The sequence below is a fragment of the Cornus florida genome, unplaced genomic scaffold, assembly GCF_030987335.1.
Source record: "Cornus florida cultivar Cherokee Brave unplaced genomic scaffold, ASM3098733v1 CherokeeBrave_3.0.0_Hap2_Chr06, whole genome shotgun sequence".
Classification (NCBI taxonomy): Eukaryota; Viridiplantae; Streptophyta; class Magnoliopsida; order Cornales; family Cornaceae; genus Cornus; species Cornus florida.
The window spans coordinates 42,585,563-42,598,268 of record NW_026775576.1 but is presented as its reverse complement, the minus strand read 5'-3'; the positions used below and the strand labels follow the sequence as shown (position 1 = coordinate 42,598,268).

General features: G+C 38.7%; 1 protein-coding gene across 1 annotated transcript; it reads right to left on the bottom strand.

Moving 5' to 3' along the window:
• Nucleotides 1–1,128: 1,128 nt before the first annotated feature.
• LOC132313991 (uncharacterized) lies at nt 1,129–1,830 on the bottom strand. The gene has a single exon (XM_059812918.1). The coding sequence runs from the start codon at nt 1,828–1,830 to the stop codon at nt 1,129–1,131; it is 702 nt and encodes a 233-aa protein (XP_059668901.1).
• Nucleotides 1,831–12,706: the final 10,876 nt, after the last annotated feature.

The window sequence follows — 12,706 nt, the reverse complement described above, 5'->3', positions numbered from 1 at the left end:
CATATATATTTATAGAAACAAATTAAACTCATACGTCTCCTTCTTTTGAGCAATATTGTTTGACTTCGCTAAACAATCATTGAAGTCTCTTAAAAATAAGGAGAGAATTAACCCCACGTTCTCCTTCTTTTGGCTAAACCAACTTTGGTTTTACCATATTTAGTAAGATAACAATCCCTTAAAAGAATTGATCCACAGCAGTAACCACCATAGTATCTCAGTAGAACTCACCATATGTAGTAAAACTCATTCCATATAGGAAGATGTGGGCCCTTGTTTTAAAGATGGCAAGTCCTATTAGGACTCACCTCTTTTCTTTTTTAAAATAGAAAACACTACATGGTAGGATTGTACTGGCCCACTTGTCTTTGATTTCAATTACTACATAATATTATAGAGCTTCCAATAATAACTTATTAGAGTTGCGATCCAGCATGGTAAGTTCCATTGGAACTTGCCGCATGTCACCTTTCCATTGGTCCAAAAAATAATGGAGTAAACATATGCCCCCAAAATTCCATGCCTTGTGGAACAATTTGATGATAAGGCTTGGGATTTGAATTCTGCCATCATGAAGAAGAAGAAAAAGAAATTAAAGAAGAAGAAAAAGAAATTGAATAAGAAGGAGAGGATGTTTTATATAAAGCAAAGGGATAAGAAAAAGTTTCTGAAGTATTTTCAATATGGTTAGACTTAACTTGGAATTGTTTACATGGAAATGCATATATATACAAGCAACATGAGTAATTTCCAGTCTGAATAGAACTTGGACCATATAATGTAGCCTCTTCTCAATGAAATGCTCCATACTTAGGAAATCAGCTGATCTTGGAAATTCAACTAAGTCTGCTTCATAACTTTAGCCAATGTACTTTTCCAAGTACTTAGTTTTTCCTTCTTGGAATGGCCGAAGTATGGTCATTATGCTTCCTTTCTAGTTTTCATAGATAGAAAGGTGATACTCTTTCAAGTATACCCCATTCAAAGGATACTTATGGGATTCTCCATCTATGTCCATTAATCTATAAGCCCCATTCCAAGGACTCATTCCACCAAGTAAGAACCCTTCTAATTAGGGGTTCACTTTCCATATTCCTTGTCTTTAACTCTTGGTGGAAATCTAACTTGCTATACCAGGTCTCCTTCAACAAATGTCTTTGCCTTAACCTTCTTATTGTATGGCAGCATGACTTTCTTCTTTTGAATAATAATATGGTCCAAGGCATTAAGACATACTTCATCAAGGTCCTCCAATTCCACCAACATGGCATGGTTGTAATCTACTGGAGTCAAGTCATTTTGGAAAGCTACTCTTGCAGACCTTATGGTCATTTCCATTGGAAGAACGGCATCATGTCCATATATAAGCATATACAGCGTGACACCAGTACTTGATCTTTTTGAATTTCTGTAAGCCCAAAGAGCATTAGAAAGTAAGTGATGCCATTCCCTTGGATGATTCTCAATCATCTTTTCAAGGATATTGGGAATTACTTTGTTGGAAGCCTCAGCCTGTCCATTTGATTGGGCAAAATATGGAGTGGAACTACACTCAGCACAATAATCAAGAACTTTATTTCCAATAAAGGAAAGTCCTCTGTTAGTGGTGGTAGTCTCTGGAATTCCAAACCTATGAATAATGTGCTTCTTAATAAAATCAATCATTGTTGGTTGCTCACAAGTTTTTAATGGAATAGCCTCCACCCATTTTGTAAAGTAGTCTGTTGCTACCACAATATGAGTATGGCCATCTACAGATGGTGCTGTTAACTTTCCAATAAAGTCCAAAGCGCACCCTCTGAATGGCCATATTTTTACTACCGGCTGCATGTTGATAGCTAGAACTCTTTGGACCGGGCCATGCTCCTGACATACAGTACAAGTCTTTATAAACTCTTTACAATCCTTTAGTATACCCTTCCAATAATAACCGTACCTTTTCAAAAGCCACCTCATTTTGATTCCACCTTAATGTGCTCCGCATATTCCAAGGTGTGATATCGCCATCACTCTCATGGACTCATTCTTACCTAAACATCTTTGCAAAAGTCCATCTTCTTAGCTCTTTCTGTAAAGATCTCCATCAATCAAAATATAATAAGGTGCCAAAAATTGAATTCTTTTGTCCACATTAGCACTAGGCTCCTGCAAGAAATGGATAATTGGTGTTCTCTAATCTTCTAAGTCTAATCCATCTATATCAACATTGAAAATCTCCCATGTCTTCTTAGCAAGTTTGATTCTTTCTAGCTCGTCAGCTTGGAAATGACCTGCCATCTCAAGCCGTGACTCTATAGAAGGGAGAGTCCTTCTTTTGATTGTGATCAATGTCTCTTCTACACATAGTGGGACTTTTACTTGAGAGGCTAGTTGTGCTAGATCATCAGCCTCTGTGTTCAAATGTCTTGGCCAATAGTTGAGTTGGAAATCATCAAACTGGCAAAGTAATTCCAAGGCCAAAGAGTGGAAAGGCCTCAAATGCCAATTGAGACATCTATATTCTTCAGAAAGTTGGCTAAGTATCAAGTTGGAATCTTCAATAATCTGGACCCTATCCACCTTTAGCTCTAGCAGGATTTCCAGCCCAATAATTAGTGCCTCATACTCAGCTTGGTTATTTATACACTTGAAATCCAAGAAGAAAGAAAATGTAATTTTCCTTCCTTTTAGTGAAATAATGACTATTCCAGCTCCTCCTCCATCATGAGTGCTTGACCCATCAAATATGAGAGTCTAAGGTGTATAATCAAGGTAGAGATTATCCACCTCGTCACATACTTCTGAATCTATCTTGGTAGAAAGGTGATCTGCTAGAAATTCTGCCATCGCCCTTCCTTTAACTTCCTTTTGTGGAATGCACTTGAAAGAAAACTTTATTAAGGCCAATGACCACTTTCCTATATGTCCAGTGATCAAAGGCCTTGAAAGCATATACTTAATCAAATCTGTTTAAGAAATGATATACACGGCTACTGTCAACATGTAGGTTCTCAATTTTATAGCCGCATAATATAAGGAAAGACACAATTTTTCAATGGAAGTGTACCTACTTTCCACTGGAGTGAGCACCCTACTTAGATAATAGATGGCTTGCTCCTTTTCCTATTCATTGTTCTGGGCTAAAAGGGTTCCAATTGACTCATCAGTGGCCGATAAGTACAATCTTAAAGGCCGCTTCTTGATTAAAGGCATCATATCTGGAGGGTTGGCCAAATAGCTTTTCAAACCTTTAAAGGCTTGCTAGTGCTGTTCCGTCCACTTGAATTCCTCAGCACCTTTCAATTTCAATAATGGGGAGAAAGCATGAGTCTTTCCAGCATGGTTGGCAATGAATCTCCTCAAATATCCAACCTGGCCAAGAAATCTTTGTAGTTCTTTCTTAGTGGCCGGTGGCTTTGTTTCAATAATTGCCTTTGCTTTATTTTGGTCTATTTCAATACCTCTTTGATGGACTAAGAAACCCAGGAAGTTTCTAGCTGAAACCTCAAAGACACACTTTAAGGAGTTCATCTTCAACTTGTGCTGCCTCATCCTTTCAAAAGCTATCTTCAAATTATGGAGATGTTGAACTTTAGCTGAGGATTTGATGACTACATCATCAATGTAAACTTCCAAGAAATGGCCGATCATGTCATGGAAAATGGCATTCATGGCCCTTTGATATGTTGCTCCAGCATTCTTCAACCTAAATGGCATGAACCCATTCAAAGGTTTCAATGGATCTTAAACATCTAAAGGTTGTCTTAGTAATATCTTCCTCCGCAATATAAATCCAGTTGTACCCAGAATATCCATCTATTAATGAAAGAATTTCATTCTTAGCGACAGAATCTACTAACTGGTCAGTAACAAGCATGGGGTATTCATCTTTTGGAGTTGCAAGATTAATATTCCAGAAATCCGCATATACCCTTAGCTTGCCATTTTTCTTAATAACTGGAACTATATTGGAAATCTAGTCAATATACATAGCGGTTCTTATAAAACCAGCCTTGTGTAGCCTTTCTATCTCTTCTTTGACCTTTAGAACAACTTCTTGGGACACCCTTCTTGGAGGCTGCTTGAAAGGCTTGAAACCTTCCTTGATTGGCAGCTTATGCTCTACCAGCTCTCTAGAAAGTCCTGGCATTTCCTCATATGTCCATGCAAAGCAATCTTTGTATTCTTCAAGTAAGGAAATTAATTCTTCTCTAAAGGTTGGTTCCAAAAGCTTGATGTAGGTAGGCCAAGGGTCTTGCTCCACTCCAAGACTAACTTCCAAAAGAGGATCTTATACTTTGGCCTTGAGATTGTCTAACTTCATTGGTGCTAATGTGTCTATTTTTCTCTCGCAATCGTACGATATCGTGTAGGATATAGCTCTATGCAAAGAGGATGTCAAACCCATAAGGAGAAAAGATTTGTATTCCAGTTTTTAACTTCGTTTATGGTTTACAAGTAACTTGGTTGGAAAGTGTGTTGGTTGTCACGTTTTAACAAACTAGAATTAAAACAAAATATTAAATTGTTAAACTAAATTAAATAATCAGAGAGAGAGTGTCTTAGGGTTTTGATTTCACCACAACCATCATATTATGGTTAATTATACTAACTCTGGGAATTTAACTATGATATTTTCCAAAAGAATTGAACTCAATAACATTCGTTCAATTCGGAGTTAAAGAAACATGTTTTACAAGATTAGCTAACTATAACCTATCTGCGGTTAGCGTGGACTATTCACCTACCTACTTTACCTGCTTTAACTACTTTGCGAATGAACCACCTTTCCTAAGCATAGATTATGAAAATGTTCTTTTGTAAAATACATTGGAATACCATTATATGACCTCTATTCTTGTGTCCGGCAGGGCTCCGCCAGATACCATACAACAAGGTAGGTTGAGAATAGAAAATAGACTATTACATCTAAGACAATGTAGTAATAGTTTATAATCTATTAAAGCATGAAAAATCCACTTGAGTTGTCGCAAGTGCTTATAGTCATATAATCAAGAAAACATCATATATTAAAGTAAAACCCAGAGTTGAAACAATCAAACCATAATACAAAGTTGGGTTACATCAGTGCCCTAAGAAAGGATTTAGCTACTCATGACAAGGTTGGATATCATCGATGTTGAGTTCATCTCCATCGTCACAGACGACACCTTTCTTCTCAGGATCTTCACTTCTAAGGTTGTAGAAACCCTAAAAACCACCACAGCTTCAGCCTTCTGAATAATCACCGTAAAAGAGATTGAAACTTTGGACCCCTTCTATCAAGACTTATGCCTTCTTTTATAGAAGAAACTATGTATTTGATGGGTTTTTAAGTCTTCTGGCCCAATTGGGATGAGATACGGCTGGTAAAGAGAGTAATCCCATAGCTTTTAGTCTGACGTGTCATGCAATACTTGAGCTTCAGGAATGGATGCTCGAGCTTTAGGGTTCATGCTCGAGCTTCAGGAACAAATGCTCGAGCTTCTCTGGATAGTGCTCGAGCATCAGTGAATGGTGCTTGATCATCACATTGACACTTAGCCAATTTTCTTCAATTATTTTTCAAAGTGTCTTTTTCTTCAACATTTAGAATATTTTTGGGGTTGAACTCCTTTAACATTGCTCGATCCAAGCTTCATGGGCTCGAGCACTAGGTACCATGCTTGAGCATTAGGGGCTCACTGCTCGAGCATCAATGGATGATGCTCAATCCTCTGTGGATAGTGCTCGATCATGAGGGTAATGCACGAGACCTGGAGCATAACATTTTCATTTAAAATTAACTCATTAATTTCTGATGCCTCAAGCTCGAGCTTCAGGGTCAAGGCTCGAGTACCTTTAGTTAATGCTCGAGCACCTTTGCAGTAAGGCTTGAGTATCTTTGCAATAAGGCTCAAGCATCAAGGTACTGATGCTGGAGTATTTAGCCTTGTTGACTTTTCTTCTTTTCTTTGTTGTAATGCTCTAACCTCAACACTTGGGCTCGAGCTCTAAGGCTTCAATTACTTCAAACTTCACCAATTTAGCTCTTGGCTTGCTCTGAATGATTGGCAACGACTCTGTAAGCTTTGATATCATCAAAAAGTCCCGGTTTTAACCATCTTTCTGGGAAAGTACCTACAAACATATATTAAACATAAATTAGTCTAACTATGGATAGAAGTATCACTTTAGGCCTTAACTTATACGTACTCGAATATGCATATATTCAGCGCTCATCACACCCCCAAACTTACATATTGCTTGACCCTTAGCAATACAGAACTAAAAAGCCGCTTTCGTAGTAATCACAGTTGCATTTAGCTAATGCAACAAGCCTTCAAACCCCTAGGTTTCCCCTAGTGGACGAATTGTAGTCTCATGAGGGTTTCCAGTGAAGATACCCGCAAACTTCAAATTAGTGCCTTAATTGCATAGCAAGCTCATTCAAGCTTGTTTTTAAGTCATATTATCCCCTACAGTTCATTAATCAGTCAAATACAGCAAGTATACCAATCATGTAATCAAAAAAACTATCAACTTCCAATCTCAATTAAGCAACCATAGTCTCACATATCAGTTCAATCATTTATTCAACAATTTTAATCTCTAAATATACTTTTTGAAAATGATCCTGCAATTCATCGTGTGACTTACTGTCCATATTTGTATTTATTCCTTGTCATTCCTCAATTCATAAGCAGACTCTTCAAATTCCAAGTCCCAAGGCATTTTTATTATTATTTTTTTTAGGGTATGCATTTTCTCAAAAAGGATACTTGTGTAATGTCTAGGTTTATTAAGCTTTCTAAATTACCCTTGTAGCGAACTTTCAGCCAATGACTCCCAGACCAGATGGTTTTAGGGCATTAAGTATAAAAACACCCCTAAGGACTTAATTGTTCAAGTAATCTAGGCAACCTAAACCCCTTATGTAACAAGCTTTCAGCCAATGACTCCCAGACCAGACGATCTTAGGGCATTATGTGTCAGAACACACCCCTAAGGACTTAATCACTCAAGCAATCTAAGTACAAACCTGAACTTGATCCTTTTCTACTTTTCTTTCCTTTTCATCTTTTTTATTTTTATTTTTCATTCACATTGGTGAAGATTTTTTTTCTTTCTTTGTTACATACATACCAAATATTTTCTATTTCTTTTGTTTTCTCTTTTATGCCTCGGTTATCAAAACTATCAAATCTACCTGATCATTTTAGTCTAACTCAAAACAAAACAAGACTTCCAATTTCTACCCCACAGACTTTATGCAAGTGTGAATATTGTGCAAAGTGTAGCATCTCAGAGATCAACATCATTAAACAATAATTATCCTAATAGAGTGAACCACAGGCCACCAACTGATTTCAAAAAATTTCAACGACTCCTTTTCACAGTAATTTAGCATACAAGCCATTTCTAACCAACTTCAGACTGCAAACAGGGCATATAACCATCAACAGACTCAAACACATGTTTATATCAACAAATCATATCCTTGTGTCAGCAAAAATTTCCATAATTTCAAAAATTTCACAAATTCATTCAATAGCCTTACCCCCAAACTTAGAATGCACATTGTCTTCAATGTGTGAGAACAAAAGAGAGTTAGAAAGATATTACCAAATAAGTAGACCAGCAAAGATAAGACAAAATACTGCATAGGTGAGTAAAAATGAATTTCCAGCATCTCCTCCTTCAACATAGTGGTTCCTCAAAACAAGCGAAGGTTGTTGTTAGTCAAATCACCCCCAAACTTAATCTATAGTATCTGGCAGAATCTATAAACTCCAACACACATCAGAGTATCAAGCATATGGAGTAAGCATAAAGCAATATCATAATGCACGAAAATATCAACACAAGGATATTGTAATAAAAAAGTATGTATATATATCTGAAATCAGTACAATGCTTTTAAATAGAAAGACTTAGGGCAGTTATACATCATATAAAAATAAATACAGCCAAAAAGAACTGCCCTAGTTAACAAAAATACAGAAAAGTCCTAAAAACTAATCCGTAAGTGGTGGTGGTGGATCTGAAGAAGTAGTTGGCGCAGTCGGAGCGCGGCGAAGTAGCTCCTCTAATATGCTCTGCTGCGCAGCCAGCATCTGCCGCAGCACCATTTTACCATCCTGCAGCTCAGCCACCCTTACCTGTAAAGCTCTAATCTCAACCTGAGAAGAACTCTTAGGCTGGGCTATAGGAGCGGGTCTTGTCCTCAGTGAAGTATAGCTATTAGAGGGTTATAACTCCTCCAATATAGCCTCATTATCATCGTCGCCTTTCCTAACAGTAATTGCAATGTAACCCTCGTCACCAAACTCCACAGCATCGTGGGGATGTGCCAACATATGTCTCCACACCTTATCCCATTCCTTCATTCCAAACTATGGCGACTCATTACACGACTCCTCTCGATGACCTATCACATAACCCTGTAGCTCTAACATCCTGGTAATTATATATGGAAAAGGTAGCGCATGTGTTGGAATATCCTTATATGGTCTAATCTCAGACCAAAACACCAGTAGCTGACAGAAAATCATCCTAGGGAACAAATACCAGTGCTTAAACTGAATAACATAAAGTGCTTGGAGAAAATTAGTATTCCTAATAGTATTATGTCCAAGAGGATGGACATTAGCAGAGATGATAGAATCTAGAATCCACGACCTCTTAGGAATTTTGGCTTTGGTAGTACTATTATGCTATCTCCTAGCGAATCGACCATCACAAATTTTCAAAAAATTTACTCCTAAATGGCATCCATAAGGCATCCAAGGAGTATTGGACTCTCAAGTCAAGCGATTTTTAAATTTTAAGCAATATAGTCCTCAGAATATCAAAACCATAGCTAGAATGGATCAATCATAGAAAATCTCTCAAATACATAAGACATGCTCAAAATTTTGCATTTAAAAATAAACACTGCAAAGCACCATTACCCCCAAACTTAAATGGCACAGTGTCCTCAATATGCAAAGAGAACAAAAGGAAAGAGTATACATGAAGGCAAAGAATGGCTGGGATAGAAGTATCCAAAGTGGGTGGCATAGCCCCCCCAAACTTGGGATTAATTGTGGTCCTGAAATTTGGCACTTGGGTAAAACTCATCAAATAACAAAAGGGATAATAACAGTGTACAGTGGTCATGCAAGTGTAAATGGGATAATAACTGAAAATAGAGAGAGGTATAAGGGTGGTCCTAAAAATTTTGGGCAGTACTCTCTCTCACTGAAGTCACTGAGATGCACCTGATGGAGTCAAACAGATAGATATAAGAATATAAGAATATGACATCCATAAAGAAACATCTATAAAAAGTAGGATATAGTGCATGGTACATTATAAAATCAAAGCCGATACACCGGCTGCAAAAATAGTATACAGTGACAAAAATGTAGCAAGTATCACGGATATATAAAATAATGGGAGGAAAGGGATAGAGAGATCAGGAAGAAGAGGTAGGACAGGCAGGTCGCGCTCTGCGGATGTCTCTGGATAGATCTCTGAATGCGGTCATGATATCCGTACGGAGGGTAGCAATCTAAGCTTTAATGGAGACAGCATCCTCTCGGAGAGAGACCGTGTCGGCGCAGATAGATACGACAACATCCTCCAAAGCCTGAAGACGCTCTCCAAAACCGAGTGTCTGAGCTGGAGCCTCAAGTGTGGCTGGATCGGAAGAATGATGATCCTGAGCCTGCTCCGGATCGTGAATGGGTGACCCAGCTGGAGAGTGCTGCTCTGTATCCTCGGCAGGCTGCTCTAAATCAATGTTCATGTGTACGACAGCCGAATCAACTGCTGTATCGTCTGCTGCCGGGTATGCTGCTGCTGCTGCCTCCTCAGCTTCTAACTCCTCTGCCGCCTCTGCTGCATCCTCCTGTAATCTTTTGATAATGGCATTGTAGCACTTATCCTAGTCCTTCTTCAGGAAGTGACAGGATCCTCTCTCAGGGTGCTCCCGTGGATGGAAAGGATAGCGTTGGTCTAGCAGGATCTGGGTGATGAGGTGGCCAAATGGGAGAGACTTCGCCCTTTTGGGCCTCTCCATGCTGATGTGCTCATCGTAGAGCTTCCTCATCACGCTCCAGATAAGCGCAGGGATAGACAGCCAATGCCCTGTATAAAAAGCATACAGAGCTGTCAAATAGTCGCCTCTCCACTGAATCTTATGGCCGGCCATGAAGACATTGCGGAACAAGACTGAGTCAAAGAAACACAAGTCATTTAGCAAATAGGTGCGGGTGGCGAAGGTCTTGCCATCGGCATAATGACCTGTGAGAAGAACGGCCATATCTATATATAAAGGCCTGTATAACCTGGGATATGTCTCCTAAAGCTCTGGAGGGCAGTCATGTGGACAATGGCACGATCTGGATAATGTGTCCACAGTAATAGAGGTGGCGATCAATAGAAGTCCTCAGCTCTGCCGTGTTACGCGAGGCAGGCCGGAGGTTCTGGAAGAACATTTGTACTAGCCTCGGGTACACCGGGTATGTGACAGGGGCAAGAATAGCTACAAGGCCCCTCCGTAGTATATCCTCATAAGCTGATCGTGTAAGCACTGATTGTGAGAAGAAGTCTATGTCAAAAACTGACTCATGCGCCATTGGAAGGCATGAGTATCTGTGTAATGGCTGGTCTAACTCCTGGACTGGTTGAGCTGGCTGTGGTGGAGATGGTATGTGCTCAGTCTCAGCATCATCGTGTGAAGAAGATGCGCCAGCATCAGAATGTAATCTGCTGTCAGAATGGGGAGACTGTGTGGGCTCAGCCGGCTCCTTTTGTATAGGGTCCTGGGCATGAGAAGGACCGGCCTCGTCATAAAAAATCAACCTGCCTCGGCGGTGATAGTGTCCACGGGCTACAGTCTTGACTCGAGCCATGGCCTGTAAAACAATTGAAAACTTGCAAGGGGAGTCAGTGCCAGAATAAAGAATTTAAAGCACAAAATATAATCATATATGTCAAGTAAGATAAACAAAACAGATAAATGACATGAATCTATGGAAGTGATAGGATGTGAACATGCTAAGCAGTATAAGTGTAAAATGCATCTAATATGGAAAATCACAGGCATTGGGCATGAATGAGATAGCATGGACACAAGATAAGATGCATGAAATGTGTATATGCAATCTGCGAAGTTCAATCGATCACAAAAATTATGAGATCGATCTCTCATGATCGATCTGAGAAATTAAGTAACTAAGTTCGATCGATCTGCTTCGATCGATTTAAGAAATATGTTCGATTGATCGAACTCTGCGAAGAACATGGACAGTCACAAATCTGTGACGTGGATGGCACGGGGCCTTCACGAACATAGTCATGGGCCCATCAACACACAAATCATCAATCCTATTCACCTAACGAGGCCATACTCCCAAAAATAAATCAAAATTCAACCATATATACAATCATATATGCACATATATACATATATAAACAAAAAGCTTCAAACTTCATCAATGGAGATTTTTAACATTAAAAGAGCATGGATCTAACATTTAAGGCATGTATAAATCAAATCGAAGCTTGAAATCACAAAAGGGATTCGGATCTTACCAAAAATGAGAGAAAAGGGATGAGGTGAAGATGAGATGAGATTCCAGATCCAAGAGGAGAGAGAGTGATTCGGGATGAGATGAAGCTCGCCGGAGGTCTCGCCAGAGATGGAGAAGATTGGGTGCAGCGGCGACGAGGGATAGGGTTTGGAAGAGGGTTAGATCGATCTTTGAAATCGATCTTGAAACCCTCGGTTTCATTTTTAAAAACTTCCCCGAACCAGTTCGATCGATTGAACTGAGACCTCAGATCGATCGAACTGAAATGATCTCTCTTTGAAAAAAAAAAAAAAAAAAAATTTAAAATTAAAACTAAAAATTTAAAATTGAAAAAAAAAAATAGAATTAAATAAAATCTTTTTGGAATTATTTTGGAAAATAAATTAAAATGAAAATATTTTTGGAATTTTAAAATTAAAAAGTCAAACAAAGTCAAAGCAATAAGATGAAAAACATAGATCGATCTGAACAAAATGTTCGATCGATCTGACAGAGAGCTAAAAATATGCAGGTTTTTAGGTTCATAAATTTTTCTAAGTGTTGGAACTTAAGGTCGATCGAACTTGAAGTTTGGATCGATCAAAAAAGTTATGATCGATCTAAGAATAAGTTCGAATGTTGGGACAGAGAGGTGATTTGGATGCAGGTCGAAAATTTTCTAAGTGTTGGATGCAGGTCAAAGTTCGATCGATCGAACTCTCATCTGAGATCGATCAAACTTATGCAAAATGCTCAATTACAACATAAAAGTGTATGCAGTCCTAATCACAGTTCCTAGCAATGCATATGAACCAAAAACAAGTATCTAGACTTCGTAAGAAATGAAATTAAAGAGGAATCAGGTTTTGACACTATGAAATGTCCTAGTCTTTAACGTCTCTAGTAAGACGTTGGGATCTTTTAGCCTGGATCAAACATCTTGTAGTGCATCCCCTCCTCAATGGGGTGATAAGTGCTTTGAACTCCACCCAACAAATGGTTCTTTAAGGAACTTGTTGGATTAAGCTCAAAAGATGTTTTCGTTCCTTGGTCAAAACAATCTTTGGGCTTCCATGCCCTTTCAAAACAAGATTTTGAAACAACTTTCTTTGGTTTTAACGTTGAAGATGGACTTTGTGAAACCTTGGTCTCACACAAAAGCTCAATTCCTTCACTTTTAAGGTCAT

What these genes read in the sequence shown, in the direction of transcription:
- LOC132313991 (XM_059812918.1), bottom strand. Translation starts at nt 1,830, where the DNA reads ATGCAGCCGGTAGTAAAAATATGGCCATTCAGAGGGTGCGCTTTGGAC.